General features: G+C 36.7%; 1 protein-coding gene across 1 annotated transcript in view; it reads right to left on the bottom strand.

Annotated features, from left to right (window-relative positions):
* Positions 1 to 26,468, bottom strand: part of LOC126370324 (uncharacterized) — a 42,874-nt gene extending 16,406 nt beyond the window's left edge. The window contains exons 1-2 of the mRNA XM_050015176.1: positions 26,378 to 26,468; positions 9,033 to 9,192 (exon numbers count right to left, since the gene is read on the bottom strand). Coding sequence (XP_049871133.1) covers positions 9,033 to 9,184 — 152 coding nt within the window. The 5' untranslated portion in view covers positions 9,185 to 9,192; positions 26,378 to 26,468. The remainder of the gene's footprint in view (positions 1 to 9,032; positions 9,193 to 26,377) is intronic.
* Between the last annotated feature and the right edge of the window lie 323 nt (positions 26,469 to 26,791).

The raw sequence follows: 26,791 nt of genomic DNA, 5'->3' as shown, positions 1-26,791 counted from the left end.
TAAATGACTCGCCTACTATCTTAAGCATCATGAAATAGCATGTTTTTACCACTCAACGACTTGGCGACTTTTAAATATAATGTCATTTAAAAACGAAGAAGCTGGATGCTGTAAAATAATTATAAATTCACAACGCCCAGTTGACTAATGGGGAAACACGGTATTTCTAAATGCTAGGAACGTGACGGGCGTAATAAATTCAAGAAAACATGTTTATTCCTAGAATTTTCCTAGACTCAGTGATAGCCCTGTTCTGAAAACGCGTGACTTACATCGTAAAGTCACAGGTTCGAATCTCGGCTGGGCCTCTAAATCAATAAATTTGTCTTTATGAGTTTGAATTTATATTTGGATCACAACTGAGGGCAGGTTAGGAAACTTATATACACGAGAATAGCGTTTCGGAGGTAAGTAAGTGACTTGGATTTGGAAGCGGGTTGGAAGGTTAGATAGGCAGTCGCTTCTGTAAAAAGCCGGACCTATCAAATCTTCAGGTTTGGTAAGCGGACCCTGTCAAAAACGAGAGAATGCTATGGTGATGATGATGATGATTTGTTTAATATAACATATCTTATTGTACGTGGCCGTAGGACCTTGAGAGTAGTTTGTAAGTACTTAATAATTAAAAGTAATTTACGTTATTTACTTGCGTAATGGGAAGCAATGCATGCATCTTGCTATTGTTTGCGCCCGAAATTAGCATTTGGCAAAACAGAGAGAATAATTAATAACTCGCATCAAATAAACAAACGCCCCTAATTCTTAACGAGTTGCAACCACACTTGGTATGAAGTCCTAAGAATATTATGAGGAATACACATCGGCATAAAACGACAAAATAATACAAATTTCAATTACAAATTAATCGAATCGAGTGAGTGTTTAATATTTCCAAATTTAAATGGAAAATTTTAAAAATAAATAAACGGAAAATTATAATATGTAATAGGCCTAAACATAGCTACATAGGTAGTGAGAAGTGGGTGTATATACTTAACGTATACTAACTACCTTTCCCTACCTGTTCGGGATACAGGAGTGATGTTAAAATTGTTCTGTGAAATGACATTACTTATTGTGTTATTTTTACATGTTCTTACATTTTAAATTGTAAAAGTTTCCCTTCTAGAGACTTTTTATAATAATATAACATACTTTAGTAACCGAATAGGTATGCAAACTCCCGGTATGATATACTCTGTGTGTATATGAAACGATAGATGAATGTGGATGAACCAAGAGAGTCTATCAGGATCGAAACAAATCCATAGTCTGCCAGTTCCTTTAGGGCTAACATGCGCAACGGAATAAAATTTTGTCACGGTCATTTTATCGATTCCGACGATATAATTATGTCGTCTTGTCGATTGGTGCTAATATGTGAACCCTGATAAGTCGTGTCGTTCTGTCAAAATACGAACAATATCACATGGCACGCATGTTAGGGGAAAAAACAAACTTATCGATTTTGACAAAATTTATTTTGCAGGTGGGAAAAATATGTTAGTTTAGGTATGTGTCGTGGCCAGATCTTAAAATTGACCATTTCATGATGTGCTCGATAATTTCATGAAATAGCCAACTTAATTTGACCATATCGTTGAAATGTCAACGTTTAATGATATTTCAATCAACGTTTGGCCATATCGTCAATGTAGGCGTTGCCCATGCTATATGGTGTAATGAAAATGCGAATAGTCGATTAATTTATTAGGTTCAAAATTATGTACCTATTCGATATGTAAAATTGTACAATTACATTGAGTATCGATTATAATATCAATCAAGTTTTAAATATAATCGACACCAGTGCCACTACCGGTGGATAATATTACTAATTTTACAATATGATTGCCAACGTTTGGCCATATCATGAACTAATCATGCATTTAGTTGTTCATGTCGTTAAACGTTTTATGTTCATTGATTTGGCCACACTACATCAGATGTGGCCAACTTGTGATATTGGCCAAACTATATCATGAAATGATCAATTCTAAGATTTGGCCACGACATTATGTACTGGGAAATTTGCGCGCGCCAGAAAGTGGGTAGTTGTATGGAACCGAACCGCCGTCACGAATTTCTCGGTGAACACCTACATGCAAACACGAATAGGCATTGATGTATGATATGTTATTTTAGTAACCGAATAGGTGTGAAAACTCCCGGTAAATGTAGCCTAAATTTATTTTTGTTTTTCTTTAATATACAGTTAAGAGTTTAACACGAAATCTCAGAGAAGACTTCGTACATTATGTAAAGAATTAACAGCAAAGACGTACAGAACTTTTGTTATTCCGTCCACGCAACTTCTTGTATGGATAAAGTTGGATGGTACTCGCGTGTAACGGCTATTTAAAACTTGTTACGTTTATACATTAGATCTGCGTTGTATTGAGATAGAAAAATGGTAAGATAATGTGCAATATCCACACTAATATTATAAATGCGAAAGTGTATGTGTGCCTGTTTGTTTGTCCGGAGCCACAAATTTTTATTCTTTTTATGCGACATTGCGGTTTGGAAACCGGGAGTTTATAATTATGAATAACACATAATCTGCGAAAATTTCAGCCAGGTACCTATTATAGTTCAAAAGATACAAGCCCTGCTTTATCATGTCACTGACAAGTTAAACTTAAGAAAATAAAAAAATAATTTGAAATTGAATTCATGGCAAGATGAACTGAGTACTCTTCACTGTTTGACGACCGTGGCAGGTGAGCCGTATCACCGTTCGACCCAACTGTATTAAATTAGCGATAAATTACTAACACATAGGTGCAAGCCAAGTACCAAGGAGCGAACCGGTGCTTCCAGTATAGAATCACGGTGAGTTATTAAAAAGAAATAAACATTTATTATTTAGACGTTTTAAATACCTTTTCTACCTAATTATGTTATTTTCGTATCCTATAAACAGAATCCTGCTTTCAAAGAGAATCCCAAATCGAATCGAACCCACGCACGCATTTCGAATGCAGGCAATTTTCGAATTCAATTCACCCGCAGCGGAGGCGCAAAGGCAAAACACTTTGGAGGCTTCAGGTGTAATTTTCTGGTGACAACGGGCGTTATCTCGTCAGGAAACGGACGCTGTTGTGAATGAGGTGGTGGAACTACGCACCCTGAGGTTTATTATGGTTGCGTTGACTGTGCAAAGCTTCAAATGAAAGGGCAAGGTTAGGTATTTTAGGAATTGTATACGGCTATTGTGTGAAAAATTGGGTGGTGAAAACTGACAGAGGGATTTTGTCGTTTTTAACATGACGGATCATAAAAGAGCGATGGGCTGATCACCTGTTGCTATACGGTTCAAATTCAATTGCCGAAATTATGACGCACTTTCAATCATTTATCCGTAAGCGTTGCCTGTGTAGTATCTTAGGCAGATATTTTTGTATACACAGTTTATTGACTGTTAAGGAATACATATCGAAACTCATCATCTCTAAGCGTTATCCCGTTTTCTCAGGGCTTACGTAATTTGAAGAATTGTCAGGTCCGGTTTTTCTGTCTGACTTTTCATCCCGCGAAAGAAAAACCAACCCAATACGATTCAGGTCACCTACGTTAAGATTCAAACCTCCGACCTCATAAAGATAGTCAAACATTCTTCCAACTATTTTCTATCATTTGTGTTGTGAAGTAGATTACGAATCCCACCAACCCTGGTATCAGGGTTACTATACAGGGGGACTCATGTAACGACTCAGTAAGTAGCAACAGAGACCAACGGCTTAACGTGCCTTCTAAAGCACGGATTATCTTACTTTTGGACAATCGGGTGATCAGTCTGCAATGTCATAATCAAACTAGAGCTCACAAAGTATAAATGAAGATAAAAACTGCCTATTTCTCCCATCAGATGTCCCTACTGTTGAGTGTTCTTAAATTTTGATAGTTCCCCATAGTAGTTAAGTAAACAAAAGTAATGTTTTGGTTATAATTTTACACTATAACCCTTTGCGTAGCGTTTAACTGGAAAACCATAGTGTTATATTTATTCCATAAGATTCGGAAAAAAGAAAACTCAGAAAAACTTATTTTCAATCAAAACTACCGTCACTGGCTGATCACCTGATTGTCCGAAAGTAAGATGATCGATCACACGCAAGTTAAGCCGTTGGTCCCGGTTACTATTTTACTAATGTAAGTGAGTAATCGTTACATGAGCCATGTCAGGGACTTTGGCGGCTCAATCATAATCCTGACACCAGGGTCGATGAGGCTGGTATTCCAGCTCACAACCCACGCGATAAGAAGGAGAAGAATCAGAACTGCCGTTTTGCAAGTGGTGACTTTATCACAAATTTTAGCTGGACTGTTTGGAAAACTAGGGTTCTTCTTTTATCGTGTGGGTTGTGAGGTGAATTACCAACTTCATCAACCCTGGTGTCAGAGTTACTATTGAGCCGCCAAAGGCCCCTGACATGACTCATATAACGACTACGTACTTACATCAGTAAGTCCGGCCAAGTAGTTAATGCCATCTGCGGCAAATCTACAATAAGTCACGTCAAAAAAAAAAGAAAAAAAAAACATCAGTAAGTAGTAGCTTTGAGACTGCTCTCAAGACCATGTCAATGTGACAGTTTTTATACAAAAACAGGGACTGGAGCATGGTCTTGAGGGGTCGTCTCAGCTGAGATTGGTTTATTAATACCACCCTAGGAACACTCAATAGTGCTACCGCCTACGTTTAAGCTTCTAATTTTTATGCTCATTCCTAGAACATAATCAACCAACCTCTTTTATACAACCTCTTAATAACAGCTACGATACTTAGGCACTTCATTCTACACTATGTGTGCTATCGCGATATCCCATCAGAGGGGAGATAAGCTCATACCTAACCCTATTATGCATCTCCCTAGAGACTGAATTAGTTAATCGATCGTATGTGAAACCAGCTATTGTAATTTGCTTGCTAAATATGTATTCAATCGTCTATCCGCTTAAACTATCTAGTCGTAGAATTTTACTGGATCAATGTTTATTACATGATATCCTTCACGGGCATCTGGATTCACCTGAACTCCTCAGCGAAATTAAGTTTTTCACACCTAACCGCAGAACAAGACACACAAAGCTATTTGCTTCCAGTCTTACGAAAACCAAGTACGCATATAATAACCCCATTAAACGAATTTGTGAACAATATAATAAACATTTCACAAATATTGACATTTTTAATAGTAATAAACCTGCTTTTAAAAATCAGATTGTTAAAATTCTAAATTCTAAACTATAGTAATCCCGTTCTCTCTTTAAACTACACCCTACACACTTACGTATCAACCACACTCACACTCCCACTCAAACACATATTCACACCTTTACATACATACTCACCTCATACAGATCACAAACTCACACTGACACAACTTTGAGTCTATAATTAATTTAATTTATTAATTATCATTATATAAAAACTGTTTCCTTTAAAATTATGTACTTTACGTAAGCAAACCGCGGCGCGGGTTTACACAAGTCTGCTCATAATGACAATATAACCTTTAAGTAGGTTAAGTTGGTTTGTTAAATACTTTATTATATGTTCTGTTTTATAAGCTGTTGGTTATCTAAATAAAATAAATAAATAAATAAACATATACTTTTCTATATGTTTTTTTTTGTTATGAAACCACTGTGATCCTGTGATTCAGACGAGGAGCGCAGGTTCGATCGCCGACCTTTCACCAATAAGTTTTCACTAACAAAGTTGGCTCGACCATTACTGACGGCGATAAGGTTTACCACCCATCACTTTGGTCTAACAGAAAGCTCGGTGAGATGTACCTCTGACTACCTCAATCGGGATATAGCCGTGAACTTATGTTTATGTATATACTTGCAGGTTATGGCCCATATTCCGTTACGGAATTAATCGAACTTAAACCCACTTAACTATAATCAACAGTGTTAGGTATGGTATATCAAGTGAATTTAAGTTCATTATTGCATTAGCGACCAAAGTACTGAAACACGATTAAGTACCAATAATTAATGTTCCGTGCTTCGGAAGGCACGTTAAGCTATCGGCCCCGGCTACTTTAGCCGTGAAAACACCTCCACCAACCTGTGTGGAGTATGCTCCGTACCCATGCCAAAATTACGGGGGGAGCTGTTATGTTATGTCACAATGTTATGACGTTACATTTGTATACAATATTCAATCACTAGCCAATGTACATTTTATTTATATAAGTAAACATAATTAATTAATGATCATAAAATCAATCTGCAGTGCCTAGAGTAGACAGCTACAGGTCTTCAAATGGCAATATAGGTATAGTCGATTTGAGTACTGGCGTCCTAAATATTTAGAACATTGGAAGAGCCGTGGTAGCCCAGTTGGTAGAACGCATGCCTCTCATTTTGAGGTCCCAGATTCCAGTAGGTACAGTCCCAAAGCAATGATTGTCGAATTTGTTGTCGAATTCAAATTTGGATCGTAAATGGTTATCACGTGCTCAGCAGTGAAGGAAAACATCGTGAGGAAATCCACATTGCCGAGAAATGCATTTTCGGAGGTGTGTGACCTAACCTGTATTGGGCTGATTTTCCCTTCGCGGATTGTAAGGTCAGACGGGCAGTCGCTTTTGTAAAAAACCGGACCTGTCAAATCTTCAGGTTAGGTAAGTGAACTCTGTGAAAAACGGGATAATGCTAGGGAGATGGTGTACTGTATAGGACAAGACGTCAGCTACTTCATCACCTATTTTTATCATTATTATTCTAGTGTAACTAAATACAACTAATGTGTCGTAGAAATATAATTCTTTTTAGTTCGTTAACTGACTTTATACATTTGGAAATGTGAAGAGGTAGAACTAATAACATCAATATACTTTATCAACATTGTTAATGAACAGGGGAAATCAGTTATAAAGTTGCAAAGTTAATTAATTACTTATACCGCGTCCTAAGTTGCCTTAAGTTTAATAACACATTTTATACAAGTTTTCTACACTTGATTTCCCAATGACTTATTAACTTCCCTATTAAGTAAGTATGTAAAATGTTCCCTTATTTTGTCTAAAATCGTTTTAATCAGTTTTGCCTTCGTCCAAAGATTTTACCTTCCTGCTATGAACCAACTCCGAAACTAATTTCTAACAGCTTTACACTAGCAATTTCCTTGCATAAACCTTAGACGATAAGTCGAACGTATCAAAGGATAAAGGTAGATAGGCTATAAGCAAATGTTTTACGTCAGAAAAAAATAGGTATATAAAGCCCCAATTCCTGCAGACATCTCCTAATTTTAAGTTACACCTGACATTTTCTTATCCACTGAAAAGGAAAGGGACCCATGATGGATAGCTATTAATTTTACAAAGAATGAGTGCATTAATGAATAGCACTGTTATGCAAAACCGTTTGACGTATGCTGTCAACTTAAATCTGTCGGGTTATTGACCAATGTAATTTTTTTAGAGGATTGTTTTAGAGTTGTAGCTAAAATTTACATGTGTTTCATAAATATGCCTGTCGATTACCCGTCGCTTTCCTTTTCGCCGAATAAGTAAATGACAGATATATATTAAAATAAAATTATAATGTGTGTCCTTACAGGAATTAGCACCACTATGTTAAATCTACTAAGCACTTATATCTTACAATGATTTAACTTTTAGTAAATAACAAAATATAGTTCCACTTTCGTCAAAGACTTTTTGATCAGATCTTGGTGATTTTACATAAGTTTTTCAGATGCGTAGCCAGCCATCCCTTCGGCCGCCATCGCAACCATGTTTCGCAACCAGTTGTAAAGGAAATTTTTTACTCCTTTGTTGGCAACTAGTTGTGAATGAAGAATGTTTTGTCTTAATACGCAACCAGTTGCCAACTAAGAATATTTTTAACAGCATAGCCGCTACAAAATATTATGCTGAGGTACTCGAGGTGCGTTAATATCTGATAAGTAAACGCGTGCGAAAACGCTTCTACATGAAAGCTCTTATACATAGTCCTGCGTTTAATAGTACCGCGCGGCGCGATGCTCAACGCCCCGCGCACCATCGTAACTGCACTTACATCGTTATTTTACTTACAGCGTGTCTTCAAAAATTACCATTATGTCGAAAAATTCAAAGTGCATTCGTCACTAGACATTTACCAAGTACTACTTACCAACAACATTTCAAAATTCACCTTACCTTACAAAGAGAAAACAGGAAAATTATGACTGGAATGAGATTCGAACGCGGAGCTCATGCCGAGACGGTGCGATCTTGTTAACCGTAACACCGCCTGGGGACCTGAGGCCGTAGCCAAGTTGCAGACGAGTATGAAAATTGTCAGTGACAGTGATAAGTGTCAATAGACATAATCGTTTGCAACTTGGCTATGACCCTTGTGGCGTAATCATTAACACCCTGTGGCGTAATCATTAACACCCTGTGTCCTGGGGGCTAAAAAGGCCACATCGAAGCCATTCATCTTAAAAAAACAATGGCCCCGATTCCTGCAGACACCGCCTAATTTTATTTTAAGTTATATCCGTCATTTTCATATCCGTCGAAAAGGAAAGGGACGGATGATTCATAGCTCTTAATTTTAGGAAGAATGAGTAAATGAATGAATAACCCGGGCGAATCAAAAAGGTACGTCCCTGGTATGCAATCCGTTTGACGTGCTGTCTACTTAACTGTGTCGGGTTATTGACTGATGTAAAATTTTTAGACGGTTGGTTTAGATTTGTGCTTAAAATTGACGTGTGTTCCATAAATTTTATGCTTGTCGATTACCCGTCCCTTTCCTTTTCGGCGGATAAGAAAATGACAGATATAACTTAAAATAAAATTAGATGGTATTTACAGGAAATAGCACCAATATTGCTACTTGACATATGTTTGCATTGCGCATTTACTTTTTTTATATGCGGACTTCGATATGGACTTTTTAACACCCTTAGTCGACAAGAACTGCACGTTAAAATCCCGTCCAAGTTAATTTTTTTCGATGTTCTTAGTGAATTTTCCCAAGTTCTACAAACAAAAAGAATAATGTGATAACCTTACCTTGGTCTAGCAGCCTGGGTGTAGTAGCGGTCCAACTCCTGGAGCATGCGCAGTGCGTCAGCCATGTCGTGAGGACCCTCGTCGCGACCCTCGGCCAGGCAGACCACGGCGGCTACCAGCGCAACGATAATGGCGACCTTCTTGCTCAGCATTTTGGTTTCTGCGGAAGGAAATTATGCTGAGTGAAACCCTTTAACGACGTCAGTACCATCGCTGATGATTGTTTCCATAACATTTTATTAAGGTTACCTATATACTTATTACTTATTGTATTTTTTATTACATAATAAAAGTCTTTCTTTCTTTCTGCAACTTAAAAGCGACACATGACAATGACATGATTAAAAATAACCCAAAAGCTACGCTTAGACTCGTGTGGTACTTAGGGAGTAAAGGTCCTATAGTGAAGTAGCGCCAGGGGCCTTGAAGTAATATTATGTAATAGCCCTTTAGCACAACACATAACCTAAGCTTACGACTATCAGAGGTACATCCATCACAAGATGAACTAAGTATCCACACCTCACCAAGCTTTCTTTTAGTGTTTCTGATAGCCGCTTTAGAGTTGTCAATATTAGTACACGCTGTCAAAATTTTCAGAATTTGCACAAAATAATGCGGAACGTGATATATGAAACGGAATGTCTTTTTAAGAAAACCTACTCACTAGCATATTTCGCAATTTTGTCGTGTTCGTAAAATTTGCTCAACCGATGTGACATTTTCTTTGTGAAAATGGGGTAAGACGTTGTTTGTTTTTTATAGTAAAATTACCTTGCCTACGACTTTGGGTATAAAGTAAACTCTCTTCCATTATGGATAATGTTTGTTTTTTATTATCCAAACATTATTTTTGGTATCTTGTTGACGTTCATTGGAAGTACGAGTAGTGTTTTTTTTTTTCTTAAAACATCATCATGTTGGCAGTTAGTCAAGTTGCAATATTGCTTTCTAAATTAATAGCTGCAATGTGGCCTTTTAACCCTCCTTATCTGCTGGATTATACAAGTGAAGGTTTTCCAATAAAAACGATAGTAAGTATTGCACTCCGTCTGTACGTTACAGAAGAAAAACTCAGTTGGCAGTGGGTCTACCTATTTATTATTATTTTGCCAACTGATTGATTTGTAAAGTTCTTTATTCAATGCAATTTGTCACAGAAATTGTTTTCTCGACACAATCAAAGAAAAAACAACCATTATCTTATTAACATTCCTTAGCAAAAATACTGCTTATGAGAAATGAATTTAACATTTTTTTCTGAACGACTTTATAGTAGGTCATTTACAATTTATAAGCGTACCTTATCTTGTGTAAACTTATAATAGTTACATTTATGAACAATACTTATTTTGCCAACTACATAGTATAAAAAATACACGTTCAAGCCTTGCAGCCATCGTGGAGCTAGTCTCCGAGACGATCGGATACATCACTACATAGTATAAAACAAAGTCACTTTTTCTGTCCCTATATCCCTATGTACGCTTAAATCTTTAAAACTACGCAACGGATTTAGATGCGGCTTTTTTATATATAGAGTCATTCAAGAGGAAGGTTTATTAGACTAATAACATCCATTAAATAGTGGAGAAATACTGTTATTTTTGAGGTTTTGATGTGATGTCGTAAATGATTTCATTTTTTCCTCAGCGTTGCACCCGAGCGAAGCCGGGGCGGGTCGCTAGTACATTATATTTATTTATGCATTTATATTTTTATTTGTGTTCGAATATATATTGGACACCTTCGTTACTGTGATAAGGTTTCAAACTATCAATAGTTCGGCAACATGATCCCATCCCAAAACACTATTAAAACAGTTCCGCTCTACACATTGTCATACGTAAACTAACTTATTCATAACAGATCCATTATAGACCCATTACAGGCATCAGAAGTTAATTAAAATTTAATATCAACGCGTTTGGTAATAAAGTTTCTGTTAATAAAGCAGTATCAAGACATAATTATAACATTAACAATGTTGCAGGTGTTAAGGCAATAGCGATTGAGGAAATGGGATATGTAATAGGGCACCTAAGTAAGGTATGTAGTTTTTCGCACGGGGAGGGAAAATACAGGTTTATAAATACTTAAATACTCCCGTAATTCCTAAAGGGATAGACAGAGCTATGAATAACCAGAAGATATTTCCCAGTAGTTTTTATTAATATATTATTAAGACCTAAAATACATCGTCAAAAAATGTTTATACCTCGCAAGTTCATATTTCGTAAAAAAATATCCGAATAATATTAAATAACAGTAAGTATTAGGAATAAAAAATAAATTCTATTTTACAGTTCGAAATTCAATTTTTAAATTTATTTAAACTCGCGTTCTTTTGAACAAAAAATCGGAAGAGTTTCGACCTTTTGATGAAAAATATAATTTAAAGAAAAAGCACATTAAGCGATCATAAAATAAAATAGCGTAGGTAGCTAGTTTGTATGCACAATTACTTAAGTGCATTCTCGAATAGGACTTTATAAAGAAGAAGTTGGCTTTTGTGATGAATAAGACGGCTTATTATTAGACTTTACATATAAAATTAAATCTAGATGCTATTATGAGTGAAGTGTGGTCGCAGATGAGGTTTGTTCAAAAGCTTCCACATTGGTTGAGGTCTGCAACGTTGAATGTGTAACTTTCTACTTCGTTCGATTGAGTTGGAATTATGTCCCTACAAAGGCATTGTGGAACTCTCCACTTTTTTCGTAAAATTGAACCACAATCATTTGTAGGATATTAAGTGAAGATGACGGATTGACGGTACTTTTTTAATAGGTAGGAGTTTGTCATTTTAATGTTAAGCTGATGAAAATAGTTCTTCTCGAACATAATCATGGTTGAAATTACGAGTATTACTTTAATTTTTTGAGGAGCTCGGTGGCGCAGCGGTAAACGCGCTTGGTCTACGATTGTTGAAGTTAAGCAACTTTCGTAAAGGCCGTTCATAGGATGGGTGACCACGAAAAAAAAGTTTTCATCTCGAGCTCCTCCGTGCTTCGGAAGGCACGTTAAGCCGTTGGTCCCGGGTGCATTAGCAGTCGTTAATAATCACCAATCCGCACTGGGCGCGCGAGGTGGTTTAAGGCCCGATCCCTATTCATCCGTAGGGAAGGCCCGTGCCCCAGCAGTGGGGACGTTAATGGGCTGTGATGATGATGACTTTAAAGGACAATATCTATTATAATATCAAAGACAGTTTGACATGTAAATCTAGGTACTTATCAAAACTTTTAAGTTAGTCAAAATCACCTCCAAACTTTTTTTTTACCAGCCGAATTGTCCCACTGCTGCACTGTTAGGCAATAGCCTCTTCTATGAGCTTTCAGTTGTCACTGTCTATCTCTCCAATCTGAACTTATTTAAAATGACAGTAGAGTAGAAATACTTGGGACTTTTCAACCCGGAGAAATGTGTCGCTTTTTTTTCCTACTGTTCCAAAATTTAAAGTCATGGCGTGGGTCAGTAGGTACGTACAATAATGTAATTGTGAACTTTTAACGAACGGTTTTAATTTAAAATATTTTTTTTCCTGCCATTAAAAAGATGCCTAGTCCTGGGGGCATTCTCCTCTTTCTTTTATTATATTTTTTTTCTAAAGAATGCCATTATGAGGAAAAGGCAGTATTATCTAAAAAAACTTTCGAAAAGTAGATAAGTATGTATTTAGTATCTATGACTTTTTAAATTTTAAACTCAGGAAAATGCTAAAGCCTTCAATTTTAGTTTTTTAACATTACTTATGTACGTTTGTATTTGAACGATATACTATACATGTTCATAATTTATTAGACGCTTTTGTAAGGTTCGTAAGTTTACATGTAACCGTATATATAACCTTATATATTATTATCAAGCAAGCAAGAGGGAAACCACTGCCCTATTTTTCCCTAAAAAAGTAGCATGAAAATGCTGCACCGACAAGAGTGTGGCTCTTAAATTGATGATGATGATATATTATAAAATTCATGTTGAAGATGAATTTTGCGACGGAAAATTCCACTTGATATCAATTTGATATCATGGCCTGAATCATCCCTCAACGTTCTCGTTACGATGTCACTAACACCCTGTATATTGCTTGTAGCGCGACCGTAGTTGCTAATGAAATAGAGTAAGACACGTACAGTCATGAGCAATATAATGTACCCACTTTAGGACTCTGTCGCCCTAACATATTTGACATTTAGTGAGACTTACAGTTCAATTTGTCAAAAAAGTTAATGTGACATGGTACCAAAGTGTATACATATTAATGAACGTACAGAGAACAGTTAGTACCATGCTAATGCACTATGCATTAGGATTATATCGATCTTATTAAAAGATTAAGTAAAAACAAACTAAAGTCCGAATTATAACATCACCAGCATGACGTCAGGGAAATAATAGAATAATAAGCAATAGGAATAGGCTGCCGAGGGTAGTTCAGGAGAGTTCCTCTTACCTAATTTTTAAGAAGAGAGTCAAAGGGCACTTTTTATCCATAGAGTATTCGTAGTCTAAGTATATTGTTATATATATAATAGGTATGTATGTAGGTATAGTATATTTTATATGTGTATATATTTATAGAGGCTTAGGCATATGTTTGTGTATATATATATATATATATATATTTTTAATCGGTTTTATATGTAGATATAATTATTATAATGTATTTAATTTATTGCACCTCTTTTTATTCTTCCGCAGTAACTCTCATACTACCTCTGGGTTGGCTGAAAGAGATCTCTCTTAGAGATGAGTCCACCCTTGTAAACGTCCATTTCTTGTCTGTGATGTAACTAGTTGTTAAGTGCAATAAAGTATATTATTATTATTATATTAGTTATACATTTTATACCTGTCGCAGTTTCACGCTACCTTTCCCCCCTAAACTGAAATTCTGATTGTATGTCAACATCAACATATAAAAATAATCTGTATTCTTTTTCCATTATTATTTTAGCTCCAGTAATAATTATTTCCATACTTTTCCGGTCGACGAGCTTTGTTTTTTACTTTATCTTCTTACGTCAGTCACTGCTATTCCTTTGTTTAAACACAAACAACTTCCCGCGGCAGTATAGATTCTCTTTATTCGCTCGCTACCCGCATAAGCAATGAAAGGAATTAAGTTTAAATTCTAGATTTCATTGGTACAAAATATCTTTCTATTTGAAACAGCTCCCTAGTCATCAAATAACTTACTTCGCAGATTACAATTTTCCAAATTGTTCTAAGTCCTAAATGGGATTATTAATTATTGTGAAATCAGGAGCGGATCCAGCTTTGTGACAGAGGGGGGCGGGGGCGGGGGGGGGTTGTGATTTAAGTATTCAATGAAATTGAGAATAATATGAAATTGATACTAAGTATTAAGTTTAAACACGAAAACTGAAACGCTTTTTATATTTTACTTTTTATTATTTCTTTTTTTTATTATTTTTTTATTTTCACATTTTCTCTTTGTTAATGTCTAGTGTAGAAATGAGGTTCCTAAGTAAATAATAAAAAAAGATATCTATCAAACATAAAATGGCAACACTCATACCCATTTTCATACCTACCCATCACAATACGATAGTTGCATTTCATCATCATCATCATCAGCCCATTAACGTCCCCACTGCTGGGTCACGGGCCTTCCCTATGGATGGATAGGGAGATCGGGCCTTAAACCATCACGCGGGCCCAGTGCGGATTGATGGTTATTAACGACTGCTAATGCAGCCGGGACCAGCGGCTTAACGTGCCTTCCGAAGCACGGAGGAGCTCGAGATGAAAACTTTTTTTTGTAGTCACCCATCCTATGACCAGCCTTTGCGAAAGTTGCTTAACTTCAACAATCGCAGACCGAACGCGTTAAGCGCATTTAGTTGGTATCAATACTTACCTATTATTAAATAGGTAAATTTCTTTTTATTTTCAATACTATTTCAATACATACAAATTACTTTGTGGTCCCTAGTTTGGTTAGGACATTACTGGCTGATCACCGGATTGTCAGAAAGTAAGGTAATCCGTCCTTCGGAAGGCACGTTAAGCATTGGTCCCGGTTACTACTTACTGATGTAAGTAAGTAGTCGTTACATGAGCCATGTCAGAGGCCTTTGGCGGCTCAATAGTAGCCCTGACACCAGGTTTAATGAGGTTGGTACTTCACCTCACAACCCACTCTATAGAAGAAGAAGATCCTACATGTAAGTACGTATCACCACGGGCTTTCACTTCTTCCATTCTCATCATAATCTATATACCTGCTCGCTGGTTTATAGTAGGTAGGTATATATACTCTTGACTTGGCAAATCTCAGTAAAACATTGAATTTCAATCGAGGTAGATTTTAAATAAGTACTTAATTGACATTTTCCCATCAGTAAACGGAATTCCAATTTCAAAATAAACAAATTCCGTTTTTTGAACCGGATTTTATTACTTTTATTTTTAAATAAGTCGCTGAATTAATTCGACGAAATACGATTTCACGAAAAATTTATGTCGTACAGCTAAATCGTATATAAGTAAATATTTAATTGAAATATTATATTTTTGAAACTGGCATAACAGGAAATAACATGACATAACTTTGCGGGTTGGAAGTTCAGACAGGCAGTCGCTTCTGTAAAAAAACCGGACCTGTCAAATCGTCAGGTTAAGTAAGCAGACCCTGTGAAATGCTAGGGACATGATGATGATGAATAATTACTTTATTGTCCACACAGGAATTACAAAATATAAGAGATACAGAAAGAGTACAAGAGGCGGCCTTTTTGCTAAGTAGCAATCTCTTTCAGGCAGATTTTGAGTTAAAGGAGATGTACGTAGAGATCTCCTCTGGCGTTCCGCACCCCTTGTTACGTCCGGCCTAAAAGTGAAATCTTCATACATAAAAACCAACACCCAAGAGTGGGGTAATTGCAATCACATTCGATTTTAATCCCCAAGATGGATGTGGTGAACCAGATGGTGATAGGGTGACCTGCCCATCGCCGGGTGTTAGTAACGAATACTTAGGGTATGTTAATATTGAGATAATATGAAGTGGAATTTTCCGTTGCAAAGTTCATATTTTTACTGTGATTTTTTTTAATAATATCTTCTGTTCCATACTTTCGCGACGGGAAATTCATGAGTCAGGATCATGGTCTGAATCGTTCCTCAAAGTTTTCATTACGAGTGACTATTTTTAACTGACTTCAAAAAAGGAGGAGGTCCTCAATTTGTCTGTATATATTATGTATTTTTTTTTAATGATTACAGTGACTAACACCCTGTAGAATGTTAAAAAGGACACTATCTCTCTGTCGATTTATAGGACATCATAAAATAATAAATACTACCTATACCTGGAACGGTAACTCTCCGCTCCTCACCAATTCGTATCGGACGCCAAGCTGGATTTACCTCACCCCCTCTGAGTCATACTTTAGTCTTAATGGCCGTAAGTCGGTAAGAAGGCGGAAGCGCACGCGGTTGTCTATCTCACTCGTATTTAAGAATGACATTTCTGTATGGGCATTACCATAATTATTTATGATTGCTAACTATTGTTTTTTTGCATTTCTGCTAATAAATATCATCATCTCAGGCCTTTACATCTTTATCAGATGATTCAAACAGCGTTTCTGTGGCAGCTTTTAAAATGGCTGTAAAGTCCGATGCGAGAGCGACAGTAGCGGCCGCACGACTGGCATTGTAGTTGAGGGTTATTAGATGGTACTAGGGTTTGCAGTACCGGAACTGAACTGGATTTTCGAATTCCCGGTACTGGAGCCTATCCAGTACCGGGAATTACCGGGAAGTTTCGAAACTTCGGTACCTACTGAAAAAAAATTAAATTCGTAATTATTTTATGAGTATGACGAAATTAAACACCAAAACGCTTTTTAAAATATTTAATCAACTTACTACTAAATATACTTACTAGTAAATACTAAATATACTTAGCTTTAAATTTGGTAATTGAGATCACGCACACATTACTTCACAATCCGTCTTTAAATTTACAATCAGTACAGTAATTTCAGTAAAATAATTAATACAAAACAAACTGCTTTTTGAGCTAGTTTGTGGCAATAACTGTCTAAGTTACGTTTCTAAACATTTTATGAAAAAATAACAAGAAACAATGCAAAAGCCAAAGGAAACTAGCCGTGAACACACTGTGTTTATTTTATTGAATGATTCAAAGCATAAGGTTATTTATTATGCACAAAATATAACCTACAATATAAACAAACTACCAACTAAAAAAAAACTACTAAAAAACTACTAACTAGTTTGGTTAGGACATTACAGGCTGATCACCTGATTGTCCGAAAGTAAGACGATCCGTGCTTCGGAAGGCACGTTAAGCCGTTGGTCCCGGTTACTACTTACTGTGTAAGTACGTAGTCGTTATAAATGAGTCATGTCAGGGGCCTTTGGCGGCTCAATAGTAACCCTGACACCAGGGTTGATGAGGTTAGTAATTCGCCTCAAAGCCCACACGATAGAAGAAGAAGAACAAACTACCTAGTTCACGATAAATAAACAAGGGTATATTAAAGTACTCACCAGTCTATTACTTTTAAACAAAACACTCACTACATCGTTGCTGTACCAAGATTGGGGCGGCAGTGCGGCACTGGCATGGCGGAACGGGCCGAGCGGCCAGAAGATGCCAGCGAGCTAACCGAAAACTGCCGAATATTACCGATTACTCTAGCTAGAGTACGTACGACTCGTGCACGTACTTCTATCTTGGTTGCGTGCGTTAGCGCGCCTCACGCGCGGTTTGAAAAATTAAAATTTCGTGACAGTATAAGTGTTTGTACAGTACCGGGAATTACCGGGACATAGTTTAGATTTCCCGGTACTAAAGATTTTTGCATTTCCCGGGAATTCTCGGTATTTTCAGTACCGAGAATTCCCGGGAGCAAACCCTAGATGGTACTAAATATAATATAAGTACATCAAAGATTCCAAGTGATTCCATTAAGTAAGTATAATAAAGAACTTTCCAGGCTACGTTTCCCTTTAATAATATAGATGTCTTTGTACAGATTTAACGTGATAATTACTTATTTTCTCATTGTACCGGTACATAATTATTCAAAAAATAAAATGCGATATTTGGATCAGATATGTGTGTAACTTAATTATGTTGCTACCTATATTGCTTCTCTTTATGTTGATCAGAATTGTAATGAGTGGAAAGTGTGTTGTGCTTGGGTGTAATAAAAAGGTTTGCAAGGGTCATCATTTATATCCAAAAACAAAGATGACTGTTTCCCGTGAAATTAGTAGGTTAAACAAAGGCATCTGTGTACCGCGCCACCTATTCTTTTTTTGGCAAACATAGCCTGGAAAGTCGCTGATTGCATTAAGTTTACCTACTCGTAGAGATAAAGAGCGTAAGTTTTACGTGTATTTGCTGTTCCCAATTTTTTACTAGGTCTCGGATTAGACATTAGCATTTTCCACTCCAGTCTGATGAAAAGTCAATCAATTTAGTTCTTGTTTTTTAACCCTACCTCTCTGATCTAACTCGATGACAGATTTCTATTTTTTTATATTATTTTAGCGATATTTTAATTGGTTACGACTAAGCGATTCTGGCGGCCAGAAGTAAAATAAATAAAACGAATATCAACTCATTCGTTTTTCATATTCCAATTGAATTATTTGAAAATGTTTAATCCTACTTTTGGCGGTTATTTTAAAAGGCTGTCAGCCACACAGCCTATAGGTTTTTTTAATTGAAAGAAGGAGTATACATACTTAAACTCACACTGGTAATCTCTAATGGAGTAGACAGAGCCACAAATAATAAGAAGACTTTTAATACGAAGATAGAAAATAATATATGATGAATCACATACATTATAATATAAGCCGTTGGTGTTCCAAAACAAATGAGTTAGTAACAACCGTACTTGCTTCTCTTGATCTCCAAATAAATGAATGTTTACAAGCGTAAGGATCTGTCTAAAACATCAACAAAATGAGTGGAATACGCTTGTAACTAAATTGAATTTCCTCCCGTATCACCGAGCCTACTTTAAACCCAACATGTTTGGTCCGACGGCGTGTTGACAATGATATTCGAATGATAAATGAAGTGTCACAGATCACCTAAGTGTCTGCCTACACCGAAACAACAGTTGGTTGATGTGTTTGCTTAATTTGCGTATGCTGTAGGTAATTACGTCATGGGGTTGAGAAATTATTATAAGGTATATATGGTTAGGTTAACAGCCTCCGTGGTCTAGTGGTTAGAGCGTCAGGCTCACGATCTGGAGGTCCGGGTTCGATTCCCGATGAGGACATGGTCGAAATCACTTTGTGAGACTGTCCTTTGTTTGGTAAGGACTTTTCAGGCTTGAATCACCTGATTGTCTGAAAAAGTAAGATGATTCCGTGCTCCGGAGGGCACGTTAAGCTGTTGGTCCCGGCTATTAGCCGTAAAAACACCTTCACCAACCCGCAGTGGAGCAGCGTGGTGGAGTATGCTCCATATCCCCTCCGGTTGATTGTGGGGAGGCCTGTGCCCAGCAGTGGGACGTATATAGGCTGTTTATGTATATATGGTTAGGTATATTCAACAGTTCCACATCCTATCGGGAAAGTTAATAAACACGTCTATATCCCAATTAGGGTAGTCACAGCATGGAATAAGGAATAATACTACGTATAGAACGGCAACTCTCCGCTCCCCACCTGACGACTGAGCTAGGTTTACCTCACCCCCCTCGAACATAGTTTAGACTTGAATCGTATGCTGTCAGGCGTCACACAGACAGATGCGCGTGTGCGATAATGTCAATGTGTAGTATCTATGTAAAACGAGGTTGTTTGTATGAAGTGTCAGAGGTGTGATCAGAGGTACATGCATGGCAAGGTGAACTAAGTACCCACACCTGATCGAACTTCCTGTTAGACCAACATGATAGGTGGTGAGCCGTATTACCGTCTATAATTTTAGCCGACAACTGTACTTAAGGTAAGTTAATAACTCATTGGTGGAAGTCTGGCACCGGGGTTCGAAGAGAACGAACTGTCCAGCGACAATCTCAGGACAAGTGTTCCAGGCAGTCTACAGATGATTGGCGGGAGGGGGGTTGTCGCGCTCTCCTGCGCGCGCGCGCTTGCCCTTGCTCCTTGGGCGCTGGGCCGTATCGTTCCTACTCCAATGGAAGAGCAATGTAATTAAATTTACGTATCTACGTACATACATAATATAAACAGCCTATTTTTATTATATTTCCCTCTATTGGGGGCAGGCCTCCTCTCATTATCATCAGCCCATTAACGTCCCCACTGCTGGGGCACGGGCCTTCCCTATGGATGGATAGGGAGATCGGGCCTTAAACCATCACGCGGGCCCAGTGCGGATTGATGGTTATTAACGACTGCTAATGCAGCCGGGACCAACGGCTTAACGTGCCTTCCGAAGCACGGAGGAGCTCGACATGAAAACTTTTTTTGTGGTCACCCATCCTATGACCGGCCTTTGCGAAAGTTGCTTAACTTCAACAATCGCAGACAGAGCGCGTGTACCGCTGCGCCACCGGCCTCCTCTCAATCAACCGTAAAGGTATGGGGCATACTCCACCACGCTGCTCCAGGGTTGGTGAATTAAATTACTTCAATTTATTTTTTATCCAAACCACAGCTTTTGCGTACCTTTTGTCGTTCCTTTAAACTTACATTACAAAAGATTTCGATTATTTGGTACCCTGTTTTGATTTTTATGCTATAAGAAATAAGTGCCCTGTCTCACGATTTCATAAGTTTTCTGTACTTACTCGACGTTTAAGATTAATAAATCACTTCTATTTTCTACCATTTTCTATAATAGAATTCTTAATAAAGGTTCAAAGGTTGCCTTGTTATCGGCTTTGATTTAAAATTACCTGCCCTTACCAGAAAAATATAGGTAATGTGTACAATTTTACGTACCTAATATTGGGATATTATTTTATGTTTTTGGGTTCCGTTGTCAATAAAAAACCGAGCAAGGGTTACCTTATGGTTTCAAATTATGAACTGGCTGTAGCTTTCTACAAATAAGTTAAATAATGATTTAGTTACTGTAAATTTTTAATTATAATAATAAATAACAATAATAAAAATATTTAATTCAGATTCATCATCCATAATATGTTAGTAAAACAATAGAGACTTACAAACTATGTTAGGCTAAACTATGTTGTTATTACGTTACTGTCTAATTAAAAACAAATTTAAATTATATTCAGTGGCCCTCTTTAATTTTGTCTAGTCTTATTGTGGTATCTTGTTACCTCTACCAACCCTCACTGTAGCAGCGTGGTGGAGTATGCTCCATACCTCCTCCGGTTAATTGAGGAGAGGTTTATGCCCAAAAGTAGGGCGAACATAGGCTATTTATGTTTCGTTATGTTATGTACTGGGTGTCAGAAATGTGTATTATTTGTTTATTTTACAGAAATCATATTTAGCCACATTATTATTTTTATTTATTTATTATTTACTTATTTATTTTTTATTTATTTATTTATTTATATTTTTCATATTTATCTATTAATGTACCCTTTTCGAAAGAAAATAAAGTGTATTTCTATTTCTACCCTACTGCTGACGAGGGTAATGTTTTTCTAGTGTATATTTGTATGTTTATTACTATCGATTACGAATACATTTCGTAGTGCATTTTATATTGTTTAAACGGTATTCCATAGCTTGGTTTTAGCATTTGATTAACTATATTCTTGTGGTGCATGTTTTCCTCTTTTTTTTTTAGTCTCCTTGTTGTGAGGTGGATTACCAATCCCATCAACCCTAGTGTCAGGGTTACTAGTGAGCCGCCAAAACCCCTGACATGGCTCATGTAACGACTACTTGCATCAGTAAGTAGTAACCGGGACCAACCGGACCCACCATCGACCGGGGCTTTTTTATTTTGCAGTCGGGTTATTTGTTAATTTTTTTTTAATATATATTGTTTTTATTCTCAACTTTGTGGGCATTACTTCACGTTTATCTATGATCTGATAATGAATATCACGTGTTTTCCGGAATCTGTTGCCGCGTTAATGGAAATAGGCTTACCTTATTGCGTGGGACCTAAAACAAAGCTATGTACTTTAGTATAAATGTCGCGACCAGATCGTAGAATTTATCATTTTCATGATGTGTTCAACCTTTTCATGAAATGGTCATATTTCATGAAATAGCCAACTTAATTTGACCATATCGTTGAAACGTCAACGTTTAATGATATTTCAATCAACATTTGGCCATATCGTTAATGTAGGCGGTGTCCATGCTATGTGGTGGAATAAAAATGGGAATAGTCGATTAATTTCTTAGGCTCAAAATTATGTACCTATTCGATTTATGCAAAATTGTACAATTACATCGATTCGTCGATTATAATATCAATGAAGTTTTAAATATAATCGCCTCCAGCGCCACTACCAGTGGATAATGTTACTAATTTTACGATATGATTGCCAACGTTTGGCCATATCATGAAGCAAGCATGCATTTGGTTGCTCATATCGTTAAACGTTTTGTGTTCATTGATATGGAAAAACTACATCATGATGTGGCCAACGTGTGATATTCTATTTCATGAAATATGACCATTTAATGAAATAATCGAGCACATCATGAAATGATCAATTCTAAGATCTGGCCACGACATAAATATACCTACTTTAATATAAAGTATTCATAGAGTATTCAAAAATTTATACGAGTGCTCACAAAATCGAAACATGTTTGCTTTACTTATAGAATACACGCTTGATATGTTTACGTTTTCAAATTTTAGTTTTGAAAGAACAAATTTAAAAATAAACAGTGACTTTAAAGCTTCTTATACTCACTCCGTAATAAATCCGTTTTGAGGATGCTACTTGCACTTTTACTTATGAAATTTGTAGAAAAATGTCTTCAAGAAATCGCGTCCCGTTCAAATAACTCATGGTCTGAAGACTCATGAGATGAAAAGAAAAAAACTTAGAATGTCTAATAATAGAAGGACGTACGTTGACGAAATTGGAGCTGTTCTTAAAAAAACATTTAGTAGAATCTACTCTGAACCGACGTGCGTGTACGAAACTGATGACTGTGGGGGAAGCAAGAGAAGTGTGTCAGGTTAGTTATGCTTACCCCGGTGGGAAATAGGCGTGAGTTTATCTATGTAAGTCTCAAGCTAAACAGCACCCTAGGCATATTATAATATTTTTTTTTTATAGCACTTCCCCATGCTTAGGAAAACTCGCAAAGACAAAATTTAAATCGAAAATAGGCGTCGGCGTCAGCTTCATGACGATACAATACGAGTACATCGAAAGAATTTCGCATGGACAGAAGGAGGACCCGATGGTGTAATGGTTAACACGCTCGTATTTTCCTTTGTGATATATTATCCGAGTTCCGGGTTCGATTCCCGATGGGGACATTGTCGAAATCACTTTGTGAGACTGTCCTTTGTTTGGTAAGGACTTTTCAGGCGTGAATCACCTGATTGTCCGAAAAAGTAAGATGATTCCATGCTTCGGAAGGCACGTTAAGCCGTTGGTCCAGACTATTAACCGTAAAACACCTCCACCATCCCGCATTGGAGCAGCGTGGTGGAGTATGCTCCATACCCCCTCCGGTTGATTGAGGGGAGGCCTGTGCCCAACAGTGGGACGTGTATAGGCTATGTAATGTTATGATATATTATCCATCGTATAAGTATTATTAAAAATTACACAACCTCAAAAAACTAAATTAGAAGTTCGGTTGGAATAGACGTGTATACATACATACTATAACGTACAAACATACACACACAGCGGTCAAACTGGAACGGTGTAGTTAAGGGTGGGTCAGGCTTACCTAGCAAAAGCCTATCCCATTGATTGTAAAGTTGTAAAACCGAAAGTTCTTTCGAAATCCAAACCGCATTTTTCAACTATTGTGTTTGGAAATCTCGGCGTTACAGGGACCGTACATAAATCAATGACTATCACGTTAACTAAATATGGGCCTAAAAAAAACCTTTTAGCAGCTTGTATCATCATCATCATCTCCCTAGCATTATCCCGTTGCTCACAGGGTCCGCTAACCTGAAGATTGGACAGGTCCGGTTTTTTACAGAAGCGATTGCCTGTCTGATCTTTCAATCCGCGACGGGAAAACCAGCCCAATACAGGTTAAGTCACATACCTCCGAAAATACACTTCTCGGCAATGTGAGTTTCCTCACGATGTTTCCCTACACCGCTGAGCACGTAATAATCATTTATGATCCAAACATGAATTCGAAAACAAATTCGACAATCATTGGTTTAGACCGATTAGGCCTGTGCTGGATTCGAACCTGTGACCTCAAAGTGAGACTCGAGCGTTCTACCAACTGGGCTACCACGGCTACGCGGCTACGGATTAGATTTTTTTTTGACGTGACCTATTGTAGATTTGCCGCAGATGGCATTAACTACTTGACCGGACAAATGGGGAGCGCAGAAGGCTCTCACCCGGTATACAACATTTAAGACAACAGGCCTGAGGGTGCCTTGCTTACATAAATATTATAGAAAAAATGAAAGTGAGATTAGGAAAGTGGTCCATTTAAAGCCGGAAAAATAATCCGCAGCAAATTTTAGTCCGCGGCTTATGCTGAGTGATGTACTTTTACTTACACCCAGGATTATTTTTTTGACGTGACTTATTGTAGATTTGCCGCAGATGGCATTAACTACTTGGCCGGACAAATGGGGAGCGCTGAAGGCTCTCACCCGGTAGTTACACCCGGGACGCCACATTTCTTTTCTACACAAAGTCTCTACAATCAACGCAGTCACTACCAAATATGTTTGAACTTAATTTTATGAAAATAATTTTACATTTAGATATTACTTAATACATTATCCCTCACCGTTTTTGTTTTTATTTTAATAGCACAGAGTTTGTTGCTGATAATTGATTTCTTATTAGTTTAAGTTTTTTGTATTACTTTTAGGGGTCTGGCTAAAAATCGGCGTCGTATTGTCCCTCATGTGGGTCGATACTACATTAGCCGAGCTAGTACCCTTTTTAGTTTTAAGTCTTACATTTCATATATGTTCAAATTTTAATATTAAAAAAAAATTGTAACGTCTTAAACCTATCTACCGGTTGACTGAGAGTTGAAAACCCTCGGCATGTCATGGGAGCAAGCTACAAAAGACGACGAGGAGTGGAAATCTGTTATTCGAGCTCTACATCCCAACAGAGTAAAAAAGGATTAGAAGAATATCCCTTACCGCCGAGCACGCATGAAGACTGATGAGAATGGAAGAAGCAAAAGTGGTGTATCAGGGTCGTAGTAACTTGAATACCGTGGTATCTGCCTACCCCAACGGGACATTGGCGTGATTTTAGGTAAGTAATATTTAAAAAAAAATCTTACTGTGTCTCATTTACTTACTGTATATTTATGTAATAACGCGTTTATATCTCTTAAAAAATTGAAGCAAACATGTTATAAATATTTTTCCATTAACTCACAGAATAGGTAAAATGCAATGTGAAAAATAACAAGGTTTTGAACAAATAAATTTTTAAATTATCTTTTTTCTACAAACTTGTAGATTTTTTAACCGTGACTCTGGGTTGTGTTTCATATGAGAATATTTTCTGTCAGGCAGTCTCAAGGGTAGCCTTGATAGGGTAATTTCATGCAACGGAGATTCTTATAACTTCATCCCAATATTGATAGATGAATGGTTTGTTTCGAACTTTTTGTTTTTTAGTATTTTTTTAAAGATGTATGTCCAAAGAGTTCGTTAAAAAATAATCATTAAAAATAAAAAGTAAAAATATTTATTTAAAAGACTGGCCAAATAGGTTAAAAATGTTTTGTAAATGCTACTTATTATAAAGGAATAAAATAAATTTATTTAAAAGAATATACTTATGGCTTTTAAGCGCATTTTCAGACAAACATCTGCCAGTAATTTATGCCTTAATATTCTTTTTGAAATATTATAAATATCACTCACAAATAAATGTAAGTAGGAATTTAAATTACCTTCTTATTTATAATGGAGTGAAATGTAGATAAAATATTTTGTTTATTTTCGAATAAACGACAAACTAAAATGGTTATATTTATCGTTTTTTAGATAAATGTTTTATAAATTTATTTTTATTTATATTTTTTTCTAATTTAAGTTTTATAATTATTTGAAAAGCAAAATATACTTAACAGTCGAATAACGTAAAATTATATAGACAATAGTACTAAGTACCCTATATTTTCCTAAAAACATAATTTGGAGAATACTACACCGACATGAGCGTGGCTACTAAATTCGTGATGAGGTAAGTATTACTTAGTAGACTTACCTCTGACGTGCGGCTGTCGGGAAAACGCGCGAAAATGAAACTTTTATAATCTGTAGAGCGGTGAGAAAGCGCGAAAATGCAACAAGTTCGAGTGGCTAGCAATTGTGATGCTGCCAGCATTTATAGGCAGCGGTTGGGCGGGAAGAGAAGGCGTGGCTACCACACGCACGCGTAGGCTCCCTGGCTTTAGCATCGTGACGCGCGGGGTAATAGAAAAAAAAATAAGCTAATGGAATTGTCAGTTTGAATTTTAATTCTCGATCTATGACTAGGTCATTATTCGAATACTTAGTGGAAAGTGTAATGAAATTATTTTAAAAAGTATAAAATGTGTTTTGATAATAACGTTGTTGGCTGCTTTGATTTAGCACCATGACGTATGTGGAAATAGAAAAATTAATAAACTGATAGAAT

The sequence above is a fragment of the Pectinophora gossypiella genome, chromosome 10, assembly GCF_024362695.1.
Source record: "Pectinophora gossypiella chromosome 10, ilPecGoss1.1, whole genome shotgun sequence".
Taxonomy (NCBI): Eukaryota; Metazoa; Arthropoda; class Insecta; order Lepidoptera; family Gelechiidae; genus Pectinophora; species Pectinophora gossypiella.
The sequence above is the reverse complement of the archived record's forward strand: the minus strand, read 5'-3'. Positions and strand labels throughout refer to the sequence as shown.